Source organism: Dromiciops gliroides, chromosome 3 (assembly GCF_019393635.1).
Source record: "Dromiciops gliroides isolate mDroGli1 chromosome 3, mDroGli1.pri, whole genome shotgun sequence".
Taxonomy (NCBI): Eukaryota; Metazoa; Chordata; class Mammalia; order Microbiotheria; family Microbiotheriidae; genus Dromiciops; species Dromiciops gliroides.
Genome location: NC_057863.1, coordinates 337,083,029 through 337,106,290, shown reverse-complemented (window position 1 = coordinate 337,106,290; position 23,262 = coordinate 337,083,029). Strand labels below are relative to the sequence as shown.

At 42.0% G+C, this 23,262-nt stretch overlaps 1 protein-coding gene across 11 annotated transcripts in view; it reads right to left on the bottom strand.

Moving 5' to 3' along the window:
* The window catches only part of KALRN (kalirin RhoGEF kinase), a 991,119-nt gene that overhangs the window by 277,778 nt on the left and 690,079 nt on the right, over positions 1-23,262 (bottom strand). For 2 of the 11 annotated variants that reach the window (XM_043992610.1, XM_043992609.1), the window contains one exon: positions 286-1,615. The exons of the other annotated variants lie outside the window; for them this stretch is intronic. In XM_043992610.1, coding sequence (XP_043848545.1) covers positions 1,553-1,615 — 63 coding nt within the window. In that variant the 3' untranslated portion in view covers positions 286-1,552. Of the gene's footprint in view, positions 1-285; positions 1,616-23,262 lie in introns of those variants that run through there. 11 annotated transcript variants of the gene reach the window in all.

Sequence of the window (23,262 nt, the reverse complement as noted above, 5' to 3'; positions counted from 1 at the left end):
CAAAAAAGGAAAAAAAAAATCATTGGCTCCATATGGTAATTTCCACCCTAGAATGTAAATTCTGTTTCTAGGCAACGGGAGAGGAAGGTGCTGCCTCTGACAGGCCATTTGCTGTGACCATCGCCCACATCAAGCTCAACCCATTCCCTGATACCTCCCACTCCAGCCAGGCCAGGTCCTCCCAGGGTGCTCGTTGGGGGTGGGGTGGGGGTGGTGGCTGCTCTGTAGGTCAAGGGCCTCAGTCCTCACCAAGAAGGATTTATAAATCACTTTATAGCAACAGCCTGCTTTCGAATCATTTTATTGGAACATATTCAAGTAAGTGACATGTGCAAACAAGACATCAGCGATTCTTCTCAGTCATGCAAATGCCCATATCGCTGTGCACCCCTGGATTCATGGTCAAGTACAACCCCCCAGGGTCCTTTCTTGAGCCAGGTACGATTCTAGAGCAGGGGGCTTTGCTTCGAGGGACACTTGCCTCTGCAAAGCTCAGGGCACTGGATACCGCACTTGGTCTCCCATCCTCACAATAAGCCTGTGAGACAGCTGAAGTGTAAACTTTTGGAGACATATGGGAACACCCCTCCCCACTAACCTAGCCAGGGAAATGAGTGCTGAACCTAAAAGAAATGAGGCATGATCTAGTGAAAACAAGGCAATGAGTCTATAAAATGAGGAAATGGGATTAAATGAGCGCTCTTTGCCTCTCCCCTCCTCCCGAGATGGGTTGTCCCTGGGAGGTGGGATTCATCTCTGCATCTCCCTTCCATGTGGGGTCTTCCCTGGGACACTGAGGGTGGGGGTGGGGAGGAAGAGGTGGGCAACTTCGAGTATATTTGAAGCTAAGAGACACTGGGGAGGGGAGGGGGCTCTGAACACAGGGATCTGGATACAAGGGGAGGCAGAAGAGGGATACTGGAAAATACAGGTGGATTGATGCAAATAGATTTTCTATGGCTGAATGATTTTGGCAAACTTTTGGTAAGGCTAGGCTAAGCCCTTCTTCTATTCTACCCTTAGGCCACCTCCTCTACCACCCCATAGCCCCTTTTTCTCATTTTTCCACTTGGTCAGAGTGATGGGGGTTCAGGAAGGTTGACATATAGAGGGGTAGGAGAGTGGGAGGGGACAGAACCCCCAAACAACTCCTCCTCCTCTCATTGGCCCACCCTCCCACTCTGCCCATCACTAGAGTGGAACCCTGGACCTGGGTGGGGTGGGATGATGGTGCTGAGGGCACACTGGGCCATGGAGCCTGTCTCTGGTCCCCAGCACCTACACCATCTCAAGCTTTGTAGAGGAAAACCTCCAAATGCACCCAGAGGCAGAAGAGGGGACCCACGGAACAGGGGAGCCCACTGGACGAGCCCACAGCCCAGGAGGGGCAGGCTCTGCCTGGAGCATGTTTCCCACCAGGCATGTGGCTGCACCCACACCAGCCCTGCCAGGGCAGTCCCAAGAGGAGTGGGTGGTGGGATTCCAGGCGGGAGGTCCCAACGGCGGCACGGCTAACCCGGTGAGGCTGCAGGGACAAGTCCCAGGCTGTGCGCTAAACGTAAGTGGAGAAAGGATCCCCAGGTCCCAGGTGCCACCGAGGAGCAATGCTGTAGTCCTGTTAAGAAAAGGGCCCGGGCTCTGTGATTTGCATATTATTTTGTATAAATCTGCATGAGATTCAAAGAACCTCACATAACACAGAATAAGATAATCAGTGCAACCTACTGCAGTTGTGGCTGCCTGAGTGTTTACAGCAGGACACATGATAAAGACACAATTGACTTGTTGGGAACAGGGGGATATGGGATATAGGTCTATATGGGCGCCTTCCTTTTCCGTAGGAGGACTCATCTCTGCTTCTCCCTTCTATGTAGGATCTTCCCTGGTGCTCTGGGGACAGGAAGAAGGGAAGAAGGATCCAACCAAGTGTCTCTAACAACCCAAATGAGGGACCTTTGCTAACATCATTAAAACATCTGGCTAGCCCAGATCTCTATTAGGTGTATCCACACCCCACAGCAGCTCAACCTGGACAGAAGGGGAGTAGCACCTGCTTCCTAAAGTTCCTTAAAGCACGAGCAGAATTGAAAAAGTTGGGATAAACTTCATGTGAGACTTTTAGGAGCTATCAGTATTCTGAACTACATTTATGTTTCTTAGGCCTCCTTCGGGGACCCATGCACTCCCTATTCTCCACTAAAACAATTTTTCTTTAAATCATTTGGGCTACATCAACCATAGATATGCTTAACAACCTATTTCTGAGTGAATTTTTCTTCCCTATATATTTTTGCGCTTCCTGGGAAAAAAAAGGTTTTTGGAGATAGAATGTTTTGCCTACAGTTATATCTTCACACCTCTAGGCCAATTTATCTTATAAATGTCCTCAGGAAGGGGATCTTGTAGCCCACAATACTATAAAACCAAACCCAATGGGTGGAGATGCCCTTCTCAGGTTTTTATGGGAGGCAGGGCCCTTGTCCATGTCACTTCCTTAGTCAAAGTTTAACAAGAGGCCTTTATTAGGCGACACTAGATGCGATACTGTCTGTATGTGATATCGCTCCCATCAGAGCAGAGTGAGTGAACCATAAAGCTAACCTCTGGACTCCAAACTTAGGTGTGACTGGTAGATTACTTGGAAGAAGAAAGTATAATTTGTATCCTCATCATCGAAAGAGCGAGCTGTGCAAGTTAAAATGGGACTCTTCTCTTTTCCCTTTTGGAACAGAATACAGTGGGAATGAAATCTCTGAGTTACATGAATATTTTGTTGTTGTTGGGTTTTGTGAAGGGTGAAGATAACTCCATTCCTTACAACTTCATTCATTGTCCCTTGGGTATATCTTTCTTACAAGTGTATTATGAACTTTTCCCTAATTGACACCATTTCTTTGGCTTTTACCAAAAGAAGGGGGATACCATGACTCTTCTTTCATTATATGGGGAGTCTCTTTGATATTCAGTTTTCTCATCTCTAAAATGAGGGGCTTGACCAGATGTTCTCCCCTGTTCCTTCCAGTCCTAAATCAGAGCCCATGTCTCTGAATCTTGATTTTCAGGTAATACAGTACATTTAGAAAGAAGCATTGCTTGGGAGTCAGATGACCTGGTCTAGGTTCGGATGCTTACTACCTGTTTGATCTTTGCCAAATCATGTACCTTCTCTCAGCTTCACTTTCCTTATCTGAAAAATGAGGGTGTCAGACACTTTCTAAGGTCTCTTTCAGTTCTAAATCTAGCATCTTGTGATTTGGGGGGTACTCAAAGATACCTTACTGACTGGTCCACAGGAGCCCTCCCCCTACTCCCCTAGTTACAAACTTGAGCCCAAATCAATTTGAGCCAAGTTTTGTCATCAGGACCAAAAACTAATCCACCAGAGCTCCACGGGTCTGATGTCATATAGAGAAAATGCAAAGCCAGTCTATCTTTTAAGAAAAATAATGACTTTTGTGCATTTTGAATTTGTCCTTGCAGGTTCTCTGTTTCTGCCTTCATCCTCTCCTTAATCCCTTCCTGTTAGCTGGGATTTACACCATAGCCAAAGAGCCTCAGCATGAGTTCTCTTCTGAGGCGTTCAATATAGATGAGTTGGCTGAGTAAGTTACTCTGAAGGGGATGGGGTGAGACAGGGTGAGGCTGCATTATTATCCCTAGCGGGTGGAGACTCTGAATTTGGGGTCCAAGGACTTGTATTTTTTAAAATTGATAATGTATTTTAATATAATTGATTTCCTATGGATTTTATTTTATACATTTAAAAATATTATTCTGAAAAGGGGTCCATAGGTTGATTTCTCAGAATGACAAAGGGGGCCATGACACAAAAAAGGTGAAGAAGTGCTGCTCTAGGCTACCATTTTGGTGCGGTCTAGTAGAGAGTACAGTGGATTTGGAGTCTGAAAACCTTGCTCTGAATGAAATGAATAGCCTAAAGTGTAGGGCCAAACATATCATTCCCCTGCTCAAAAAGCTTTAGTGACTCCCAACTTCCTCAGGGATAAAATGCCCACTCCTTGGCTTGGTATTTAAAGCCCCTCATCATTTACTCCAACCTATCTCTTCAAGTAGATTATATGTCAACATCCCCATACACTTGCTTGTTATTACCTGCACATGAGAGTCCTCCCATCTCTCTGCTTCTGCACCGATGCTTGCCCATGTCTGGGATGATCCCCTTCTTCTCCTCCAACTCTTGGAATGCCTAATTCCCTTCCAGACTCAACTCAAGTGATATCTCCTCTATGTAGCCTCTTCTGATTGCCTCAGTTATAAACGCATCTCCTCCCCACCCCCGATTATTTAATATTGCTTTTGAATATATTTTATATTGATGTCACTGTGTACATGTGGTTTCTTCCAAGGAGAATATAAACTCCTTGAGTGCAGGACTTTTTTTTTAATCCCCAGTGCCTTGCAGGTAGATATTTAATAAACCCTTGTTGAACTGAACTGAATTGAGCTATGTCACTTCAATTGGTTCTGCCATTATGGCCTTATGTAAGCCTCTCCTTCAGTTTGAGTCTTAGTTTTCTCAACTGTAGATTGTAAGCTCCCTGAGAGCAGGTGTTATCTTTTGCCTCTTTTTTGCGTCCTCAGTTCTTAGCACCATGTAAGCACACAGTAGGTGCTTAATCAATGCTTATTGATTGACTGACTATAAAATGAGTAAAAATAATGTTTTCACTACCTACCTTCTAGAGTGGTTGTGAGGAAAAACACTTTTAAAATTATAAAGCACCCTATAAATGTGGGCATCTAGATGGCATAGTGGATAGAGTGCTGAGGAAGACAAGTTCAAATCTAGCCTCAGACAACTGAACTGGCTGTGTGACATGGGTGAATCACTTAACCGCTGCCTGCCTCAGTTTCCTCCTCTGTAAAATGAGGATAATAATAGTACTTACCTCCTAGGGTTGTCATGAGGATCAAATGAGATTTGTAAAGCATTTAGCCCGGTGCCTGGCATATAGTTGGTGTTATAGAAATGTTGGCTAATCTTATTAACTAATTAAGGAGAGAAATAATGAAACCCTGGGGTCATCCTTTTTTTAACAACCATCTATTTCCATCTTTTTCTGTTCTGTTCTGTTTTACATTCATTTGTTCTTTTGCTCTCCCCATGTCCCCCCCTGCACTTCCATCTGCTCAGTGAGTTTTGGAGAGAGATTTCTGAAGCCGGGCAATGAGTGAAAATAATGTTTCAGTCATGCAAGCTTTTATCTGTACTCATTATTTTCTTTTCTGGTTAGAAACTGCCTTATTATGAAGGAATGTCTCTCAGAAATCCCTCTTGGTGGTGGTGGTGGAGGAGGAATGTGGTTTAATTTAATTGGTTTCTTCCTATTTTCTTCAAGCTTGCTGCCCATTGCCTGATAAGTGACTCTGTGTGTAGCTCTAAAGTGACTCTGTATGTGTCTCCATACCACGTAACTCCTCAAAAACTTTCCTTTGAGAGTTGTTCATGCAGTCACACTGAGCTGGAACAATGCGGCTTTTATACTATGCCCACCTACTCTGCCCTTCCTTTGGGGTAGGCCAGGGTTGCTCAGGAAAGGGGAAACTCTTTGGCAATCTCATACATCCTACCTATTCTCTATTACAAAGAAGCCTATGGAAGAAGTCCTATATGTAAAACTTGGCACTTGAGGCTAAGATCAAGAGTGAGTATAAAGTCTGGTGCCCTGCCTCTCGTTGTATATGTGTACATATGAATATTGGAGATGGCCTTGACTTAATTCAAAGGTGCTAACTATCATTATACAACAAAGGAAAGGGAGCTATGCCCAGTGGGACAAGAGAAAAGTCACCATTCATCATTCCTACATATACTTTCATGGATTCAATTGCTGTAATTCCCATAAGCCTCTTCTCCCTACCACCCAATCTCCTCAGCCACTGAGTTTTAGGAATCCTCTACTGAAATCTTCCCTGACTTCTTCTGTCTCATGCTCATCCTTGATGACCTAACCATGTCTCCAATTATTCAAATGAGATGTTAGCTCTTATAATAATATATTATCATATAAAATAGCATGTTATAACATGTATGCTATATCATATAATATAAAATAATATATTATTGTTGTTATCTCAACTTTTGGCCAATCTCTGTTCTATTTTCTAATCCTTTTGGGGGCAACTTTTCCTAATCCAGAGGTTCTAGGGAGATGGTGTGATTTAATGGATTGAGGACAGAGGATCAAGGTTTGGGTTCTAGATCTGGTTCTAGCTAGCATCTGATACTGGTCTCATGGCCTTTAATAAGTTATGGAATTTCCATAAACCTTAGTGGATAGAATGATAGGACTAAGAGCCTGTAAGACCCTGAGTGTGAATTCCACCTGTACCACTAGTAAGTCACTTAACCTTTCTGAGACTAATTTTTCTTGTCTGTAACATATAAACAATAACACCCATAATACCTGGCTTATAGAGTTGGTATACTGCTCAAATGAGATTATGAATGTACAGTGCTATGCTAACTTTAAGGCATTATATGAATGCTAATTATGATTACTATTTCATAGGTGGATCACCCCCTTTAAGAATGGCCAGTGTACACTTCCCTATGCCTGGGGGTGGGTGAGTGGGAACTCCTGTTTTGTCTTCAACCCCTTCAGAGGGAAGAGACTATCCCCAAGGAGTCAGGGGAAGGCAGGCCACCCACAACTCGGACATACAGTTTCTACCAGGGAGTGCCAATCCTAATTCAGTCATAGCCTTGCCTCCAGGACTCAATGCTTTTCTCTAACAAAACCAACACATGAGGTCCAGGCCTGATGACATCCTCTCCTCCTCCCTCCCCAAGTAGAAGGATAGCTCCTGCTGAGAGTGTGTTAATCCCCCATACCCACACTCCCACCCACCCATATAACACACATACATATATTTTCAAATGTGCTCTCACACATATACATACATATATGCACATAGCTGTATACACGTGAAAAACACTGATACACAGGTATACATACATACATATATTGATCAATCCAATGTTATGATATTTATTTACTGAATCTATGTTATGCCCGGCTATGTGTTGTAAAGCAGTAGTAAACATGGGTCCCTGTCCTAAGGGAGCTTACGGTCTAGTTGGGAAGACTGGATTAACCCACATGGAACAATTACAGAGCATTTCGAGACAGAATATAACCAAGTGCAAAATGATGTGGCACAGACCACTGTGACAACGCAACTAATAAAAACAACAGGCTTAAATGACACGCTTTGTTCTCTGAGACATCATTGCTGGAAGCAGAAAGAACAGAGAAAACACAGGGATACATCCCAGGAAGCCAGATAAGGGGTAGGAGTCATGGATACAAAAATGGCATTAAAAACTAACCAAAATAATACCAAATGTACTAGTAAACATAAAATATACATAAACTTGGAGTATCTGGGCAGATGAAAGAGATAAAATGGAGGAGAGAAACATGAGGGAAAGGTTAGTTAAGAGGGATTACAGATGGAGAACTAACTGGAAGGAGTCTTGGAGACAACTGAGTCCAACTGCTTCATTTTACAGATGAGAAAATTGAGGTAAAGAGATGTCAAATGTCCTGCCCAAAGTCACACAGCTAGTAAGTGTCTGAGGTAAGATCTGAACCTATATCTTGATGAGTCCAAGTCCAGTGTTCACCCTACTACACTCTGCTGTCTCTTGAGGCTGTTGACCACATCTATTTTAGGGAACGGTGGGTCTCAGGTCCTAGAAGAAGCCAGTGATGATGACACAGTACACACTCTCTTGCCCCCTTGGTTCCCAGAAATAGACCTCCAGAGCCCTGGTTGGGGTGTAGTGGGCAGTCAGTTTAGAAAAGTAGGGTGGAAGTGAAATTAGAGGGGGCTTTGAAGGCCAGGGATAGGAGTTTGAGAAGAAGTCATCATTTCAGGTTCCCAAACAGAAGAATAGCATGATAAAACAGGATTTTGGAAAGAGTAATCTGGTAGCATGTCATGATTAGCTTGGGTCTTGGACTTCTGGACCTGGGCCTGATTTAGGGATTGCAGGCAATACCCTTAGAGGAGAAGGAATGAGGTGACTCTACTATATGATTCTAACTATGACTGAGGCTCATGTATGAATTATGTCTATAAAGTAACACATTCTAAAGATGTCAGAACTGATGAAATTGCCCTTATTCAGAAGTTCATAAGATCACTGACTCAGAAATGAGAGGGGCCTTAGAGATCATTTCATTCAACCCTCTTTTTTTTTTTTTTTAAACAGATAAGGCCTGCCTGAGGGACAGAGAAGTTAAGTGATTTGCCCAAGGTCAGACAGATAGAATGGGCAAAATGGATTGAAATCCAGGTCTTCTGACTCCAAATTAATTAGACTTTTCACCAAACCCCATTTTTTTTTTGGGAATTTTTCATTTTTTGGGTGTGGTTTTGACTCCAAAAATCATAGATAAGTATGATGATAAGGGGAGTGATCAACCCACATAATATCATTTGGGGATTGAAACTGTCAGATGACTGAAGTTATTCTATTAAGCTGCTAACACAACTGCAGTGGTTATAGATAACTAGTAAAACTTGGCTCTGACCAGGGACTGACAGAAACCTTATTTATGTCAAATTTACAAGGTCTCACACAGTTCTATGACTAAATGAATGACTGAAGACTGTTTCTAAAGTCATATGTGTAATTGCATCTTCAATTACAGAAAATGCACAAGTAGTTTGCTTTTTAAAAGCTCAATTTTAAGTCAGTGGTTGAGAACTTTCCTTCCCTGCAGAAACCATGTTAACTATAATAATCATATATGTATCATGCTTTGATGTTTTCAAAGAGCTTTCAAATGCGTGTTCTTATTTTGATCGGGACAAGAACCCAGTATAGTTTGGGGACAAGAATTAACATGCCCATTTTATAGGTGCAGTGAATGAGGCTCTTAGAGATGAAATGGCATACCCACAGTCTGATAGCTAATAAAATGGCAGCACTGAGTCTAGAACCCAAGTCCCTGGACACCTAATTCTATACTTCCTTCATTCTGCTATTTTGATTCATATTATATTCTCATGCCAGCCCACGCAAAGCATATGCAACCTATAATTTAGTTGAATTATGACAAGTTTTGATGAAAATGATAGGAAATAATAATGTTTCAATAGTAAGAATTTAAATCCTGAATAAGAAATAGTGTATTTATCTTGAAGGTTGGTACTTGATGAAAAGCAGTTTATTTAGAAAAGGATTAGAAAGTAGCCAGATAATTTTATGTAATTCCTACAATTTCTGCCTACTTTAAAAGGCATCAGAAGTTGATGACATCCATTCTTTATTATGCCTAGTTTCACTTAAATTTTTTTGGCTTTCCTTTTCTCTGGGGCAAATGTGTTTATTCTTGTACTTGGTCTTATTTAGGGTCATCTTTCTTCTTGCTTACAAGAAACACAGATGAAAAAAAGAGAAAGGAAGACAGAGATGCAGGCAGACACACATGGAAAGCGTCCCTGAGATAACTGGATAGGACTTGGAAGAAGAAAAGAATGTGGCAAGGGGAGCTAGTCACATTCTTACATGTATATAGGAGAAAAGATTTCCTCAAGTGGAATGAGTGAATGAATTTGTGGTCAGTAAAAGACAATGGAAAGGGAAAAGGAAGGTAGGAGAGCAAGGCAGGAGTGTGGTCTGTGTGAGGGAGACCAGAAAAAGGAAAAGAGATTTTGTATATAATAATTCCTGACCCTGGTTGCCGGTCTAGTACCTGTGCTCCAGAAAAGCTTGCTTGCTGTTTGGAGAAGCAGCCTTGGGATGGGTAGGGGGATCAGGGAGGCTGTATGAACCCAGCCATTTGCATGGCTGGGATGTTGGCAAATCATGGATTTGTAACTCACAGAGTGCCTATACTCTATGCAACTCCCTTATTTTCTGTGCATATGTGTGTATATATACACATACACATACATAATGTGTGTATATGGATTATATCTGTAACTACCTTAACTTTGCCTCTTTCCACCTGAGCCTTATGGAAACAATATGCTTATAATTGTCTCAGCTTGCCAACTGTACTTCCAACTGTACTTGCCAACTGTACTTTGGGTCTAGTTATAAATCAAAGAATATTCCCTAGCAGGCATCTTTTTGAATTACAAAGCCACTAAATGGCACCCCAAGTCAGTGGTTGGGACTCAATTTTTCTCCGAATAGCTTTTGTTCTCTGCAAATAGTCATGTATCATCTAGCATCACTGGAACATTTCCTCAGTAGGGAAACTTCAAAATAATAATAGTAGTTAGCATTTAAGGTTCACCTTAAATGCCACTTGATATGTTATCCTCATCACAACCCCGTGAAGTAGATGCTATTATTAACCACATTTTACAGGGGAGTTGATGGTCCTGAGACTTTGAGAGATTAAGTGACTTGCTCCAGTTAAACACACAAGATTGGAACTCAGGTATTTCTGACTCCAAGTCCAGTGTTGCATCAATCTAGTACAGCACCTAACTGCCTCAAAAGTCAGTTTTTCTTCAGATTCCCCCCCTTCTTTGAAGATATGGGTGAGTGACTATAGGGGCAGAACACTAAATACACAGCCAGGCTTGCTTCATGTCTTGGTTAATGTGGCTGAACTTCTTCCCCCCCCCCCTTTCTCTCTCTCTCCTTTACCTTCCTTCCTTCCTTCTTATAATAAGGAATAGTTTGATGAGTAGGGGAATCAGAAGGGATATATTCAGAAAGGAAAATGATGTAAAAACAAAATAAAAAGCTCCAGAAGATAAAAGTTAAATAAAAATATTCTTAAAGTCCTCCACCCCCAACAGCAAAAAACAGAGTTCCCTAGCTAATGGATAGAGTAAAAGAGGGACAAGCAGTTTAACATCATTTGGGGGAATGGCAACAGTTTTTGGAGGCTCAGTGGGGTGGAAAGGATCTAGTTTCAATTACTCTTCTTTTCCTCCAAGGTTTCTAAGATGGCCTTTTCCACCCTGATTTTTAGAACAATTTCCCTATAATTGTGAATATTCTATACGATATTCTACTTTTACAAGAGGCAGAAAGACCGGAGGCTCCATCTCTAATCACCTCTAGTCTTTGGAGGAATAGACTCTATGGTCTGTAATAATATAGGCTATCTAAAACATAATGGTGGGAAGAGGTGGGGGGTGGGGGGGAGAACAATATCATGTTCTGATTTCTTTGAGGGAAATGAGATGGATTACCTTCAAGAATTTACAAGAGACTTCTCTTTCAAAGGAGGTGTTACATTTTTAGAAGCCTGGAACTCTCTAGATAACTAACTGAAGGCAACTGGGTCAGCAATTCTCAAGTATTCTGAATATGTCCCTAAGAGGTTACATAGACCAGCATCATGGAGAGATGCTAGCAAACAGGCAAGCAAACTGCTATGTCTTTGTTGAAGGTGATGAAAGTCCTAGTAAAAACAAAATCAGTGAGATTTTTAACATTTGTGGTACCCGACTTGATATAATATTCAAATATATGTTTGCCTTAAAAAAAGAAACAAAATCACTTAAAAAAAAGCAGTGATTAAAAAAAATCAGTTTAAGGAGAAAGGTGAGAGCTTTGGAATAGCTGTCAGTAGTAAAATAGGAGCAGGAAATAATTATTATTATTAATAATAATAATATACTAATAATAATAGTTTACATTTAGAAAGCATTTTAGAGTTTACAAAGCACTTCATATGAGATAGTGTCTCATTTGACACTTAAAGAAACAGATCCCCAGAGAGATTAAGATCTCCACAGAAATTACCTAATGGCCCACAGCTATAATTAAAACTGGAATTTGAATGCAGGATGCCTGATTCTTTTCATCTTAAATAATATTTTATTTTATTTTACAATTACTGGGTTATGCTGCTAAAAGGACTAATGAGGAGTCATGGATGAAATCGGATGGCACCTGTCTGTCACAGGCTAGGGTTCTACATCTTTTAGCATCTTTCCAGAATGATAATCATTATAAGACTCTCAGCCAAAAACACCTCTCTGCCATCCCTCTCTTGTTGACCCCTGGAGCTAAGATGTCTGCACTAGCTCAGGATAGAAGATTCTCTTGTGATCTCTCCTAATCATTCATTTCCCTTTGGCCACAGGAATAACACATGGCCCATTTCCAAAGGTCCCCATCCTTAAATCTCACCCTACCTACCACAATACTAAATACTGTATGTGAGGTGCTTTGTAAACCTTAAAGTGCTACTATATAAATGTCAGTTTTGATGCCGATGCTAATGAATATTATCATTAGACATACAAAACTGTCTGCATGTTGCTTGACTGGTAAACAGATGAAGCACAAATAGGAATTGTTTAGTGGCAACAGACTGAAAAAAACGACCCTGTCCACCCCAGTTATTGTTACATAGGTTATGCACTCACAGATATATGCTATTTCTGAGTGCATATGTTATGTACTTACAAGTGGCCAAAACTGAGCAGTAGCCTTGGCTCCAAAGCCAATTCGAGGTTTTCCCAGCTATTTTCATGACAAGTTCATCAGATTTAAAGCTGGGAGAGATTACATATCCTACCTTCATTTTACAGATGCAAAAACTAACCCTCTTCCCCACTATCCCCAGTTAGGAAGAACAAACAGTAATAGAACTGGAATTTGAACCCAGATTTGCTAATCTCTTTCCTCTTTGCCCTTTTTTTCCTTTCTGCAAAAAACTCTCCACCTGCCTGAGGTTTCTGAAGCTACCACATTTCTCTGCCTACCCGGAGAGAGCCCAGCTATTCTATCTCCGTTATGTTGGTCACAGACAATCCCAACCTCAGTGTTGCCAGCTTTACCTTCCCTCTGCCTATAGCCTTTACAGAACTGGTTTGTCCAGCTCCAACAACCTCTGTGTTCTGTTCCTAAAGTAATTTTCCCCCCTCCCAGACTCCTATATGCAAGAAAAAAAATTAAGGCATCTGACTTTTCTAGGAGCAAACTACTTTGGTATCTAAGCCCTTTCGGAAGCCTGCCACTCCTGCCTGCCTTCCCTGCCTATAGCCTGGCCCCTGGGTTTCTCTTCTATCTCCATTTGATTCTGGATTCCTGGTACCCACTGTTCCCCAGAAAAAAAATGCGGCTATCTGGGAGACATACTCACTTGTGCCTTGCTCCTCTTAGAATGCTTCCAACTAATCCGCTTTAACATCTTGGCTCACTGTCAGCTTCTCACTCCTCCTCCTCCTCCACCAGAATTTAGGAAATGGAATAAAAATCTAAGTCCCCAAAGCAGCACACTCAGTGGCTGGTGTGACTTTACCAGGGGCTCTGGTTGGCCCCAGGCACAGCTGATTGGTTTCTAGCAGCTGGGTCCTTCTCTTGCTCACTCAGAAGCAGAGATCATCTTTGCCACCTCCAGAAACAGTCAAACCCTCAGTGCCAGATTGGGGCTTTGACTGGAGAGGCGCAGAACCTCTGCTTTGGGCAGAATCACATTCCCACCAAGGCCACCTTGTGAGTCACTGGCACCATGCAGTGAGAGATCCAAGATGGGCATTAATAATGAGCAGCTGACCTTTCTCTTCTGCCACACCAGCGATGCTGGGCAAGGCTGTAGGAACTGTTGGCAACCTTCTTTGGATGAGGTCTGCACTACTGTTTCATGTCTCCCATTATTATTATTATTTTTTCTCTCTCTCAGAAAGGAATGACAGGCTGAGTTGGTGGCAGGAATTCAGTGTTCTTAATGCAGGAAGCAGTAAGTCCAAGGTTCACTCTGCTCTAACTCCCAACTTTGGGAGGAACTCAGACCTGTAATTAGGCATTTCTGCTCCTAGGCAAATACCACAAATTGTACCTGAGGTAAGTAGCATAGTGTGCCTTCTGTAGAATACAACCTGGGGGAAGGAGCTGGCCATTTAGTAGTTCCTACTTTAACTAATGATTCTTTCTAACTGGGTGCTAAGTTCTGTTGTCTCTAGTTGCTGGAGGATTGCAAGTGCTGCCAACACCCTCTAAATTTGACACTATGGGGCAAAGTCCCATTGTTCTGCCTTAGTTATAGCCCTGGAAGAACAAAAAGCTGCACCAGTCATCCCTGTCTATTTTCTATGAGAAAATAGACAATCATGTTTTCTTTCTCATCCCTATTTCTGTTACATGAAGTAATAAGCACTTATAATGCTAAATGCCACCCAGGATGGAGATATGAAAGTTTGTTTGGGTGTGCTGAAGGTCCTTGTGTTAGTCTGGGGAAATAGGAACTTATGAAATTTTCTCTGACTGAAATATATCTAGAGAAATAGCCCCAGTCTGAATTGGATGACTTTTCTAAAAAAACAAAAACAAAACTCCCTCATTTGACTTTTAAAGGATTGGTCTCCCTCAAAGTAGTTTTTTTTTAATGCCATTGGGTTTAAATTGAAATATTAAATAAAATAGTGCCGCCCTGATTTATTTTGGCAGGTGAAGCTGGTTTGAACTTTTCAATTAAAATGGCACTTTACCCCCTAGTGAAATAGAGCAGCTGGTACCTCTTATGGAAGCCAGGCTTCTGAGAAGTTCTTTATTTATTTATAAAAAGGAAAAAAGCCTACATCACTGGCTTTTCCCGGGACACTAAGTTTTCTAAGCACCATCACGCAACACGATCACGACATGGAGGTGGGAATAAAGCTGGATTTGTGACCAGGGCTGGGTAGCACAGATGAAAATGAAGCTGAGATGGAGACTTAGAATGTTGGAGGATAGAATGGAGACCCCAAAAGATCCCGACGGCTTAGCACAATGGGCTGAATAGATTAAGATGCAATGTAATGAGAATAAATGAAAAGTCCAACATTTGGATTAAAAGGAAATCAGCTGGATAAAGTATGACAAGGCCATAGATTTTATGAAAAAGACCTCAGTCTCGATCTAAATCTATAATGTGACATGGCAGCCAGAATGTGAATGCAATCTTAGGTATCAAGAGTAGAAGCATGGGGGGAGGCTAGATGGCGCAGTGGATAAAGCACCTGCCCTGGATTCAGGAGTACTGAGTTCAAATTCGGCCTCAGACACTTGACACTTACTAGCTGTGTGACCTTGGGCAAGTTACTTAACCCCCATCGCCCCACAAAAATTAAAAAAAAAAAGAGTTGAAGCATGGTCTAAATCAAGGGAGGTGACCATCCCACCATACTTTGCTCTGGTTAGTGGAAGGTGATCAAGATGGTGAAGGGACTTGAAATCTTACCAGGGTAAGATTGTGGAAAGGAACTGGAGATGTTTGTTATGGATAAGGAAGACTGAATAAGAGAAGACAAGGTGGGGCATGATGGGTGTTTTCAAGTCTCTAAAGGACTGTCATGTGGAAGACTTTTTTTTAATTTTGGGGGCAGAACCAAGACCAATGAGTGACAGTTGGCCAGAGGTAGATTTTGACTCAGGTGAGCAAAGATTTCCTAACAACTGGTGCTATCCAAAATGAAATGTCTTCTGATCTAGAGCTAGAGAGTTTCTCAAAATGGCAGAGGGAGTGTAACAACTTGTCAAGTATGTTGTAAAGGGGATTCCTGCTTCAGGAGAGAGTTGGATTTGATGGTCTCTGATCTCTCTTTCAGCCCAGAGATTCTATGATTGATGGAAGCTTCTGATACATTGAGGACAATGAAGTCCAAAGCATCAATGAAAACTATATGCTTCTCTCCTACCACAGTGGTGAGAGTTTTTCCTTATTTCATGTCTTTAGAGCAGTAAAGATGATGTTCTTTGAAAAAGAGTAAGTCTTAACCTCATCCCTAAGGGCCAGAGTATAAGCCACTCCATCCCTGCCTTGGATGGGAGGGAGAAGAATGACTTTAGGAAACGGATCCTTTCTCATCTCCACCCTTACTCCTTGTCAAGGCAGCAATACAGGCACAGTGCTTCATCAATAGACAACCAAAGGACCATAGATGCTTCAGTGGTTTCCTAGATGAAAGATGGACCCCAATGTGAGTTCCTCTTTTAAAGTTTGTTTCTTGCATCCCTGTCTCCATCTCCTTCACCCTGGCATGGCATGCATGAGATTCTTCTCCACCACAGGGTCACAAGTCTTCCCCAATTTTGATCTCTTCTTATGTCAAGTCCCCATAAGACTTATGGACTCAGGGTGAGCCATATTTATTTGTCCTTACTTTGAACTGTCATTAAAGAAGGGAAGATACTATGAGACTGTCCTGTCTTCCTTATTAAACCAAAAGTTTCCAGAGGTCAGGGAATATATTCATTACCCAAAAGGTTTGTTATTCAGCTAACTCTATTATAATCTGTGTATACGTAAACCTTCCTTCCTGTTTTCTCTTTCAAATATCAAAACTGGAGTTTCGAGGGAAAAGAGAGTCAGGTTGTTGATGTCTCAGTTTTCTTGTCAAAAAGACCACGAGGTGAAATAATAATAATAATAATAGACAGTCATAATATTTCTGTAGCATAAAATCACCTCATTTGATCTTCACAACAATTCTGGGAGGTAGTTAGTGGACTTATTATTATTCATGTTTTATAGATGAGGAAACTGAGGTACAGGAAGTAACTTGCCAAGATCACACAACTAGAAAGCTGAAAAGCTGGACATTGAAGTCTGGTCATCTAACTCCAATTCCTGTGCTCATTCCATATGGACCTAGAATTAACACACTGAGTTTCCTTTCTGTGCATGCCAATTTCCCCATATTTAAATAAGCATATGAATGTAGTAGAAAAATTGCTGACATAGCTGGGATTCCTATACGTTACATTACATGTACAACTTGAGGGAACAACTTGAGACTCAATAATAAACCTGATCTGATCGAAAGAACACCCAGGTGCACGCTGTCTCAGCCCTGGGCTTTCTAACCCAAGGTAATGCTGGAAACAGAGAAGTGTTGTTCTCTGTGTGGCATGGTGTTTGTTTTGGAGTTAAAAGTGTTTGATCACAAAATGGGAAGCAATAAAAGGAGCAGAGCGTCAGACCATAACCTGCCCCAATAAAGAAGTGTTTTATGGGCCCCACAGGACTCACTGGGGCTGTGGGCTGAGTGAGAAATATCTCCAAAAGATCCAACCACAGCTTCTCTGCTATTAATATGGTGCATTTAATGGGCTGGAGTTCCACCGAGGGGTTCATGCATGCTCAGGCATCATGGTCAAATGGAGCAGGCTGTCACTGGCGATCCCGGAGACACATCCCTGGGTAAATCACCTTGGCAATCTTTATAAACTTGTCAAATGAAAACATTACACAGTGTGAGGTGCGTGAGATTTCTATTAGCACTAAAACTTCAGACTTGCTACACCTCCAGATTGTTGATTTGCTTTTTAGAGGTACAACCTGATACTGTCTTTGCTGGAGTGTTCAACTCCAGGGATCTCATCCTATCTCTCTGAGTTTCTCTAATAAGGAGTGAACCTAAAGCATCCCAGAGAAGAATGATTCCTGTTCTTTATTTTGTTATTATTTTTTTCTAACTATAAAATAATTTTTAGGTAGTCTGATTGGTATGGCACTGAATAAGTAAATTAATTTAGGTAGAATTGTGATTTTTATCATATTAGCTTGGCCTATCCATAAACAATGGATCTTTTCCCAATTATTTATATCTGATTTTATTTGTGAGAAAAGTGTTTTGTAATTGTGTTCACAGAGTTCCTGGGTTTGTCTTGGCAGGTAGACTCCCACGTATTTTATGTTGTCTACAGTTACTTTATTTTTATTTTTTTTAAATTTTTTTTAGTGAGGCAATTGGGCTTAAGTGACTTGCCCAGGGTCACACAGCTAGTAAGTGTTAAGTATCTGAGGTCGGATTTGAACTCAGGTACTCCTGACTCCAGGGCCGGTGCTCTATCCACTGCGCCACCTAGCTGCCCCCTACAGTCACTTAAATGGAATTTCTCTTTCTATCTCTTGCTGCTGAGCTTTGTTGGTCATGTATAGAAATGATGATTTATGTGGGTTTATTTTATATCCTGAAACTTTGCTAGTTATTGTTTCAAGTAGCTTTTTAGTTGATTCTTTAGGATTCTCTAAGTATACCATCATAGAATGATTCCTATTCTTAATGACTTTTGCTAAGAGGCTCTTCAGTTACTGGCTGTGATGCTTATCCCTGTTGGGAAGTCCCTTCCTTATGTCAAATTCAAGGTATTCCGGCTTCCCCAGAAGCCTCTTTTCTTCTTCTTCTTTAAAGTAAGAGTGAGATGCAAATGAGTTGATTCTCACAGAATCATCCACGTTCAGAATTTCAGAGTTGAAAGGACCTTCAGAAGTAATGTAGCCTAAGCTAAATCCGAAGAGAACCCTACTATAACATTCCTCAACATATAGTCATCCAGTACCCAAATGAAGACCCCCGCCCTCCGCAACCCCTGTGCCCAGTGACAAGGAAATCATCATCTCCCAAAGCAGCTATTATGTTTTTGGGCAGCTCTTGTTGCTTTAAGACAAGCCTGAATCTGGTCCCCTGCAACACCCAAATAAGACAAGTCTGATCCCTCTTTCCCATGAAAGTCCTTCAAATACAGGGTGTCCTAAAAGTCTTAACATCATTTTTAGCTATTAAACAACTATTATGTCCCTTTAAGTCTTTTTTCCAGGCTAATGGTGCCCAGGTCCTTTATAGGGGTTCCTAACCTTCTGTGTTCATGTCTTGGACCCCTTTGGCAATCTGGTGAAACCTATGGATCCTTTCTCAGAATAATGTTTTTAAATACATAAGATAAAGGGCACAGATGTACAATGGAAACTAGTCATATTAAAATACAATTATCAAAATATGGTGATAAAATAACAACAACAGCAATGAATTCATAGACCCTAAGCTAAAAACTTCTGGTTTGGCCATTCTTTATGTGGCACAATTTCTAGTCCACTCCCTCATGCTCTTCCTGATATTTTCTTGTTTCTCCATATTGTGGCTAAAATGTGGTTGCCCAGAAGTGAACAGCATACTCCAGATAGGGGCTGTTCAGGGCTGGATTTATTATCTCTCAGGTTCTGGCTTCCATCTATGTATCTATTGACAACCTAAGATCATGCTAGATTTTTTTGGCTGCTGTATCTCATTTTGATCTTTTTATTGACTCAAAGCTCTATATTTTCCCTGATAAGGGCTGTCATCTTCAAATGTTTCCCCATCTTGCACATGTTCACTTTACTTTTTGAACCTATGCACCTTCCAGGATGCCAAGGAACAATCACTCACTTGAAATCCACAAAGCTATCTCCTTCCCTTCTTCTCAACCCCACTCCAGCTTCTCTTCTGCCAGGATACTTGCTATGGACTCTGCTGGGAGAAGTCTGGATCACGCTAATGCCCATACTAGTGTCATGCAGTAGAAAGAGTCTTTCACTCTTTTCACCATGGAGTCAGAAGACTTGGCTCCATACCCCATATTTACTGCTGCTCAGACAAATTAGATAGGCATCCTAACATGGTGAACAAAGCACAGGATTTAGAGAGTGAAGACCAAAGTTCAAATCCTGCCTCCGATACCGACTAGCTATGTGATTGTGGTCAAGTCACTCGTCTCTCTCAGGCTCAGTTTCCTCATCTATCAAAAAAGGTGGTTGGACTCAATAATCTGTGAGGTCACTTCCATCTCTCTATCTATGATTATATGATCCAAATTATGTTGGAAAAGTCACTTAACCTCATCTGGTCTCAGTTTCTTCATCTGTCAAGCAGGGATGATAAGACAACATATAACTCATATGGTTATCATGAGAATTCGATGAGATAGATATTTAAGTATTTAGTAATCAAAGAGTGCTATATATCAGTGTAAGCTGATATGATTTTTGATGTTTGTCCAATATTCTGATATTCTTCTTCAGTTTTTGGTCAAAATAGCTTCGTTTAGAGATACCTGAACCACGAACTCAATGAGTGGTCTGTAGGCAGGACCCATGGAAATTTTCCATGTTGCTTTTCTTTTGACCTAAATCAATTTCCGTGTTGAGACTGGACAGCTCCTCCTGGCCTCTCTCTAACTCCCTGTCCCAGGTAGTCTTCAAGGACTTAATAGCTTCCTATCTCTGCTTTTAGTATTTGTTTAGGGTACTGATTATCCTCATCCCTCTCTACTCATCATCAGCTCATCCTGAGTTTCCTGGGTTTTGCAAGCCCTTTGTGAGTTCCTGCACAGCCCTCTCTCCCTCCTCCCTCCCCCCGACTTCTGCAGCAGGAAGCCCTCCCCCCTCCACTTCCAGGTCCATCACCAGATGGCTCCTAGCTCAGGTCCCCATTAGCATGCTAAAACAACAATCCTCATTAGACTCATACTCAGCTTGGGGATGTCCCAGCATTCTTTCTTCTCTGATAACATTTGCATAGAACATCTGCAACTCAATCTTGCTCCGATCTTTCCCTCTCCACTCTGACTGGACACACCCCCTCCAAACCACAGAGATTCTACCCCTGGCAGTATTCATCTCAGGGTTTTGTCTTCTGAGAGCTTTGTTTCAGTTCTGGGAGTTCTTCTCGGGCATTGACAACATGCCCGACATCGAAGCTAAGTATGCCTTGGGGTGGGGGCATCCCACTGCCGACTGATCAGCAGACATCAGTGTGGTTACATAACAAGATCTTTCTTTACCGCTGCCTAGCTTCACTGGACATCTTCATGTGTATTCTTGGCATCTCAAAATTAGCATACGAAGCTATGGGATATAGTGGAAAGAGCCCTGGTTCTGAGTCAGAGGAAATAAGTGCACATGCCAATTTTGCTAACTGTATGATGGGGCACCTAGGAGGTGCAGTCGATAGAGCGTGGGGCCTGGAGTCAAGAAGACTTATCATCCTGAGTTCAAATCTGCCCTCAGACACTTACTAGCTTGTGTGACCCTGGGCATGTCACTGAACCCTATTTGACTCAGTTTCCTCATCTATAAAATGAGCTAGAGAAAGAATTGGTTAATCACTCCAGGATCTTTGCCAAGAAAACCCCAAACGGGATCATGAAGAGTCAGACACGACTGAAACGACTGAACAACAACAACAACAACAAACTGTGTGATAATGGCCAAATCATTTCGTCACCATAGGTCTCAGTTCCCACATCTGTAAAATGACCAGATGGCCCATAAGGTCCCTCCTATGTCCAAATCTATGGAATGTACAAAACACAATCATTCCCCAACCTCGTTCTACTTCTAAACTTTATTATTCCTACCAGTGGGGCCCCTGTCCTACCAGGCATCCAGGCTGAATACCTTAGAATCCTCCTGGACTTGTTTCTTCTCCTCCCCCAGGTCTAATATGCTCTTACATGCTATTGATCATATCTCTATCAAATTTCTTCTATCTCTCCTCTCTACTCACATGGCCACTGTCCTGCTTCAGGTCCTTATCCTAATGCCTCCAGTTGTTAATACCTTCTTCCTTCCAAAAAGAAGAAAAATGACCATGTATTTTGTATTTATTTATTTGTGTGTATGTTATTTCTCCCCAAAAGAATAAAAGTTCTTTGAAACCAGAGACTGGGTGACTTTGTTCTTTACATTCCTGGCACCTAGAACAGTGCCTGGCACATAAGTATCTTCTTTTTTTCCCCCCTCCAGGCAATGAGGGTTAAGTGACTTGCCCAGGGTCACACAGCTGGTAAGTGTCAAGTGTCTGAGGCCAGATTTGAACTCAGGTTCTCCTGAATTCTGGGCTAGTGCTTTATCCACTGTACCACCTAGCTGCCTCATAAGTACCTTCTTAATCTTTTTTTTTTTTTAAATAATTTTGTGGGGTAATGAGGGTTAAGTGACTTGCCCAAAGTCACACAGCTGGTAAGTGTCAAGTGTCTGAGGCCGAATTTGAACTCAAGTCCTCCTGAATCCAAGGCCAGTGCTTTATCCACTGTGCCACCTAGCTGCCCCCATAAGTACCTTCTTAATAAATGTTTGCCCCAGCCTCTAGAAGGTTGGGATGATTTCCCCAGTGACTAGAGGTTCAAATTACTCTGCAGTACCTAGAGTCAAGAAGACCAGAGTTCAAATCTGGCCTCAGACACTTACTAGCCATGTGACTCCTGGAGAGTCACTCAAGTTCTGTTTGTTTATTCCAGTTTCCTCAACTATAAATTGGGGATAATAACAGTACCTACATTCCAGAGTTGTGAAGATCAAATGAGAAAATATTTGTGAAATGCTAAGTTTTCTAGATTCCTTCCTTCCTCCCTCTCTCCCTTCCTTTTTCTTCCTTCCTTCCTCTCTCCCTTCCTTTTTCTTCCTTCCTTTTTTTCCTTCCTTCCTTCCTTCCTTCCTTCCTTCCTTCCTTCCTTCCTTCCTTCCTTCCTTCCTTCCTTCCTTCCTTCCTTCCTTCCTTCCTTCCTTCTTCCCTTCCTTCCTTCCTTCCTTCCTTCCTTCCTTCCTTCCTTCCTTCCTTCCTTCCTCCCTTCCTTCTTCCCTCCCTCCCTCCCTCCCTCCCTCCCTCCCTTCCTTCCTTCCTTCCTTCCTTCCTTCCTTCCTTCCTTCCTTCCTTCCTTCCTTCCTTCCTTCCTTCCTTCCTTCCTTCTTCCCTCCCTCCCTTCCTTCCTTCTTCCCTTCCTTCCTTCCTTCCTTCCTTCCTTCCTTCCTTCCTTCCTTCCTTCCTTCCTTCCTTCCTTCCTTCCTTCCTTCTTCCCTCCCTTCCTTCCTTCCTTCTTCCCTCCCTCCCTCCCTTCCTTCCTTCCTCCCTTCCTTCCTTCCTTCCTTCCTTCCTTCCTTCCTTCCTTCCTTCCTTCCTTCCTTCCTTCCTTCCTTCCTTCCTTCCTTCCTTCCTTCCTTCCTTCTTCCCTCCCTTTCTTCCTTCTTTTCTTTTCCTTAGAATTATCCATATGGTTCCTTTCTTCTGGCACATGTTCTTTGACCCTTAGGGACAGCATCACTTAAAAGACAGACACCATATGGGACACAGAGAACCCTCTGGAGAAGGAATGGGGAGAGGCAAATTTTGGAGGGAGTTAAAGGAAACCTTTTCTTAAAGCCAGGAGCTCAGTTCTATCTTGGGTAGAATGCAGCATTGCAGAATGCAAATCTTTTTTGTTTTTTGCTTGTTTTCTTTTCCAGAAAGGCAGGATCTGCCACAAAGCAGATGACCTCAGATCCTCTACTACAGAGGGAAGGAGTGAAGTCCCAATCTTAGGAGATTACAATTAGCTGGACCCATGGATGATGTGGTCATTCACTTGCCCAAAGGCAGGAACCTAGACCAGACATCACATGGTCTTTTCCAGCTTTACCATTTTCTGATTCTAAAATTGACTTCTCTTCTGTTGCTCCCTCTGGCTAGCTGTTTGCAAACTCACTATGCACTTTAAAACCCTATAAATGTCTCTTTTGGGCTAATTGGTCC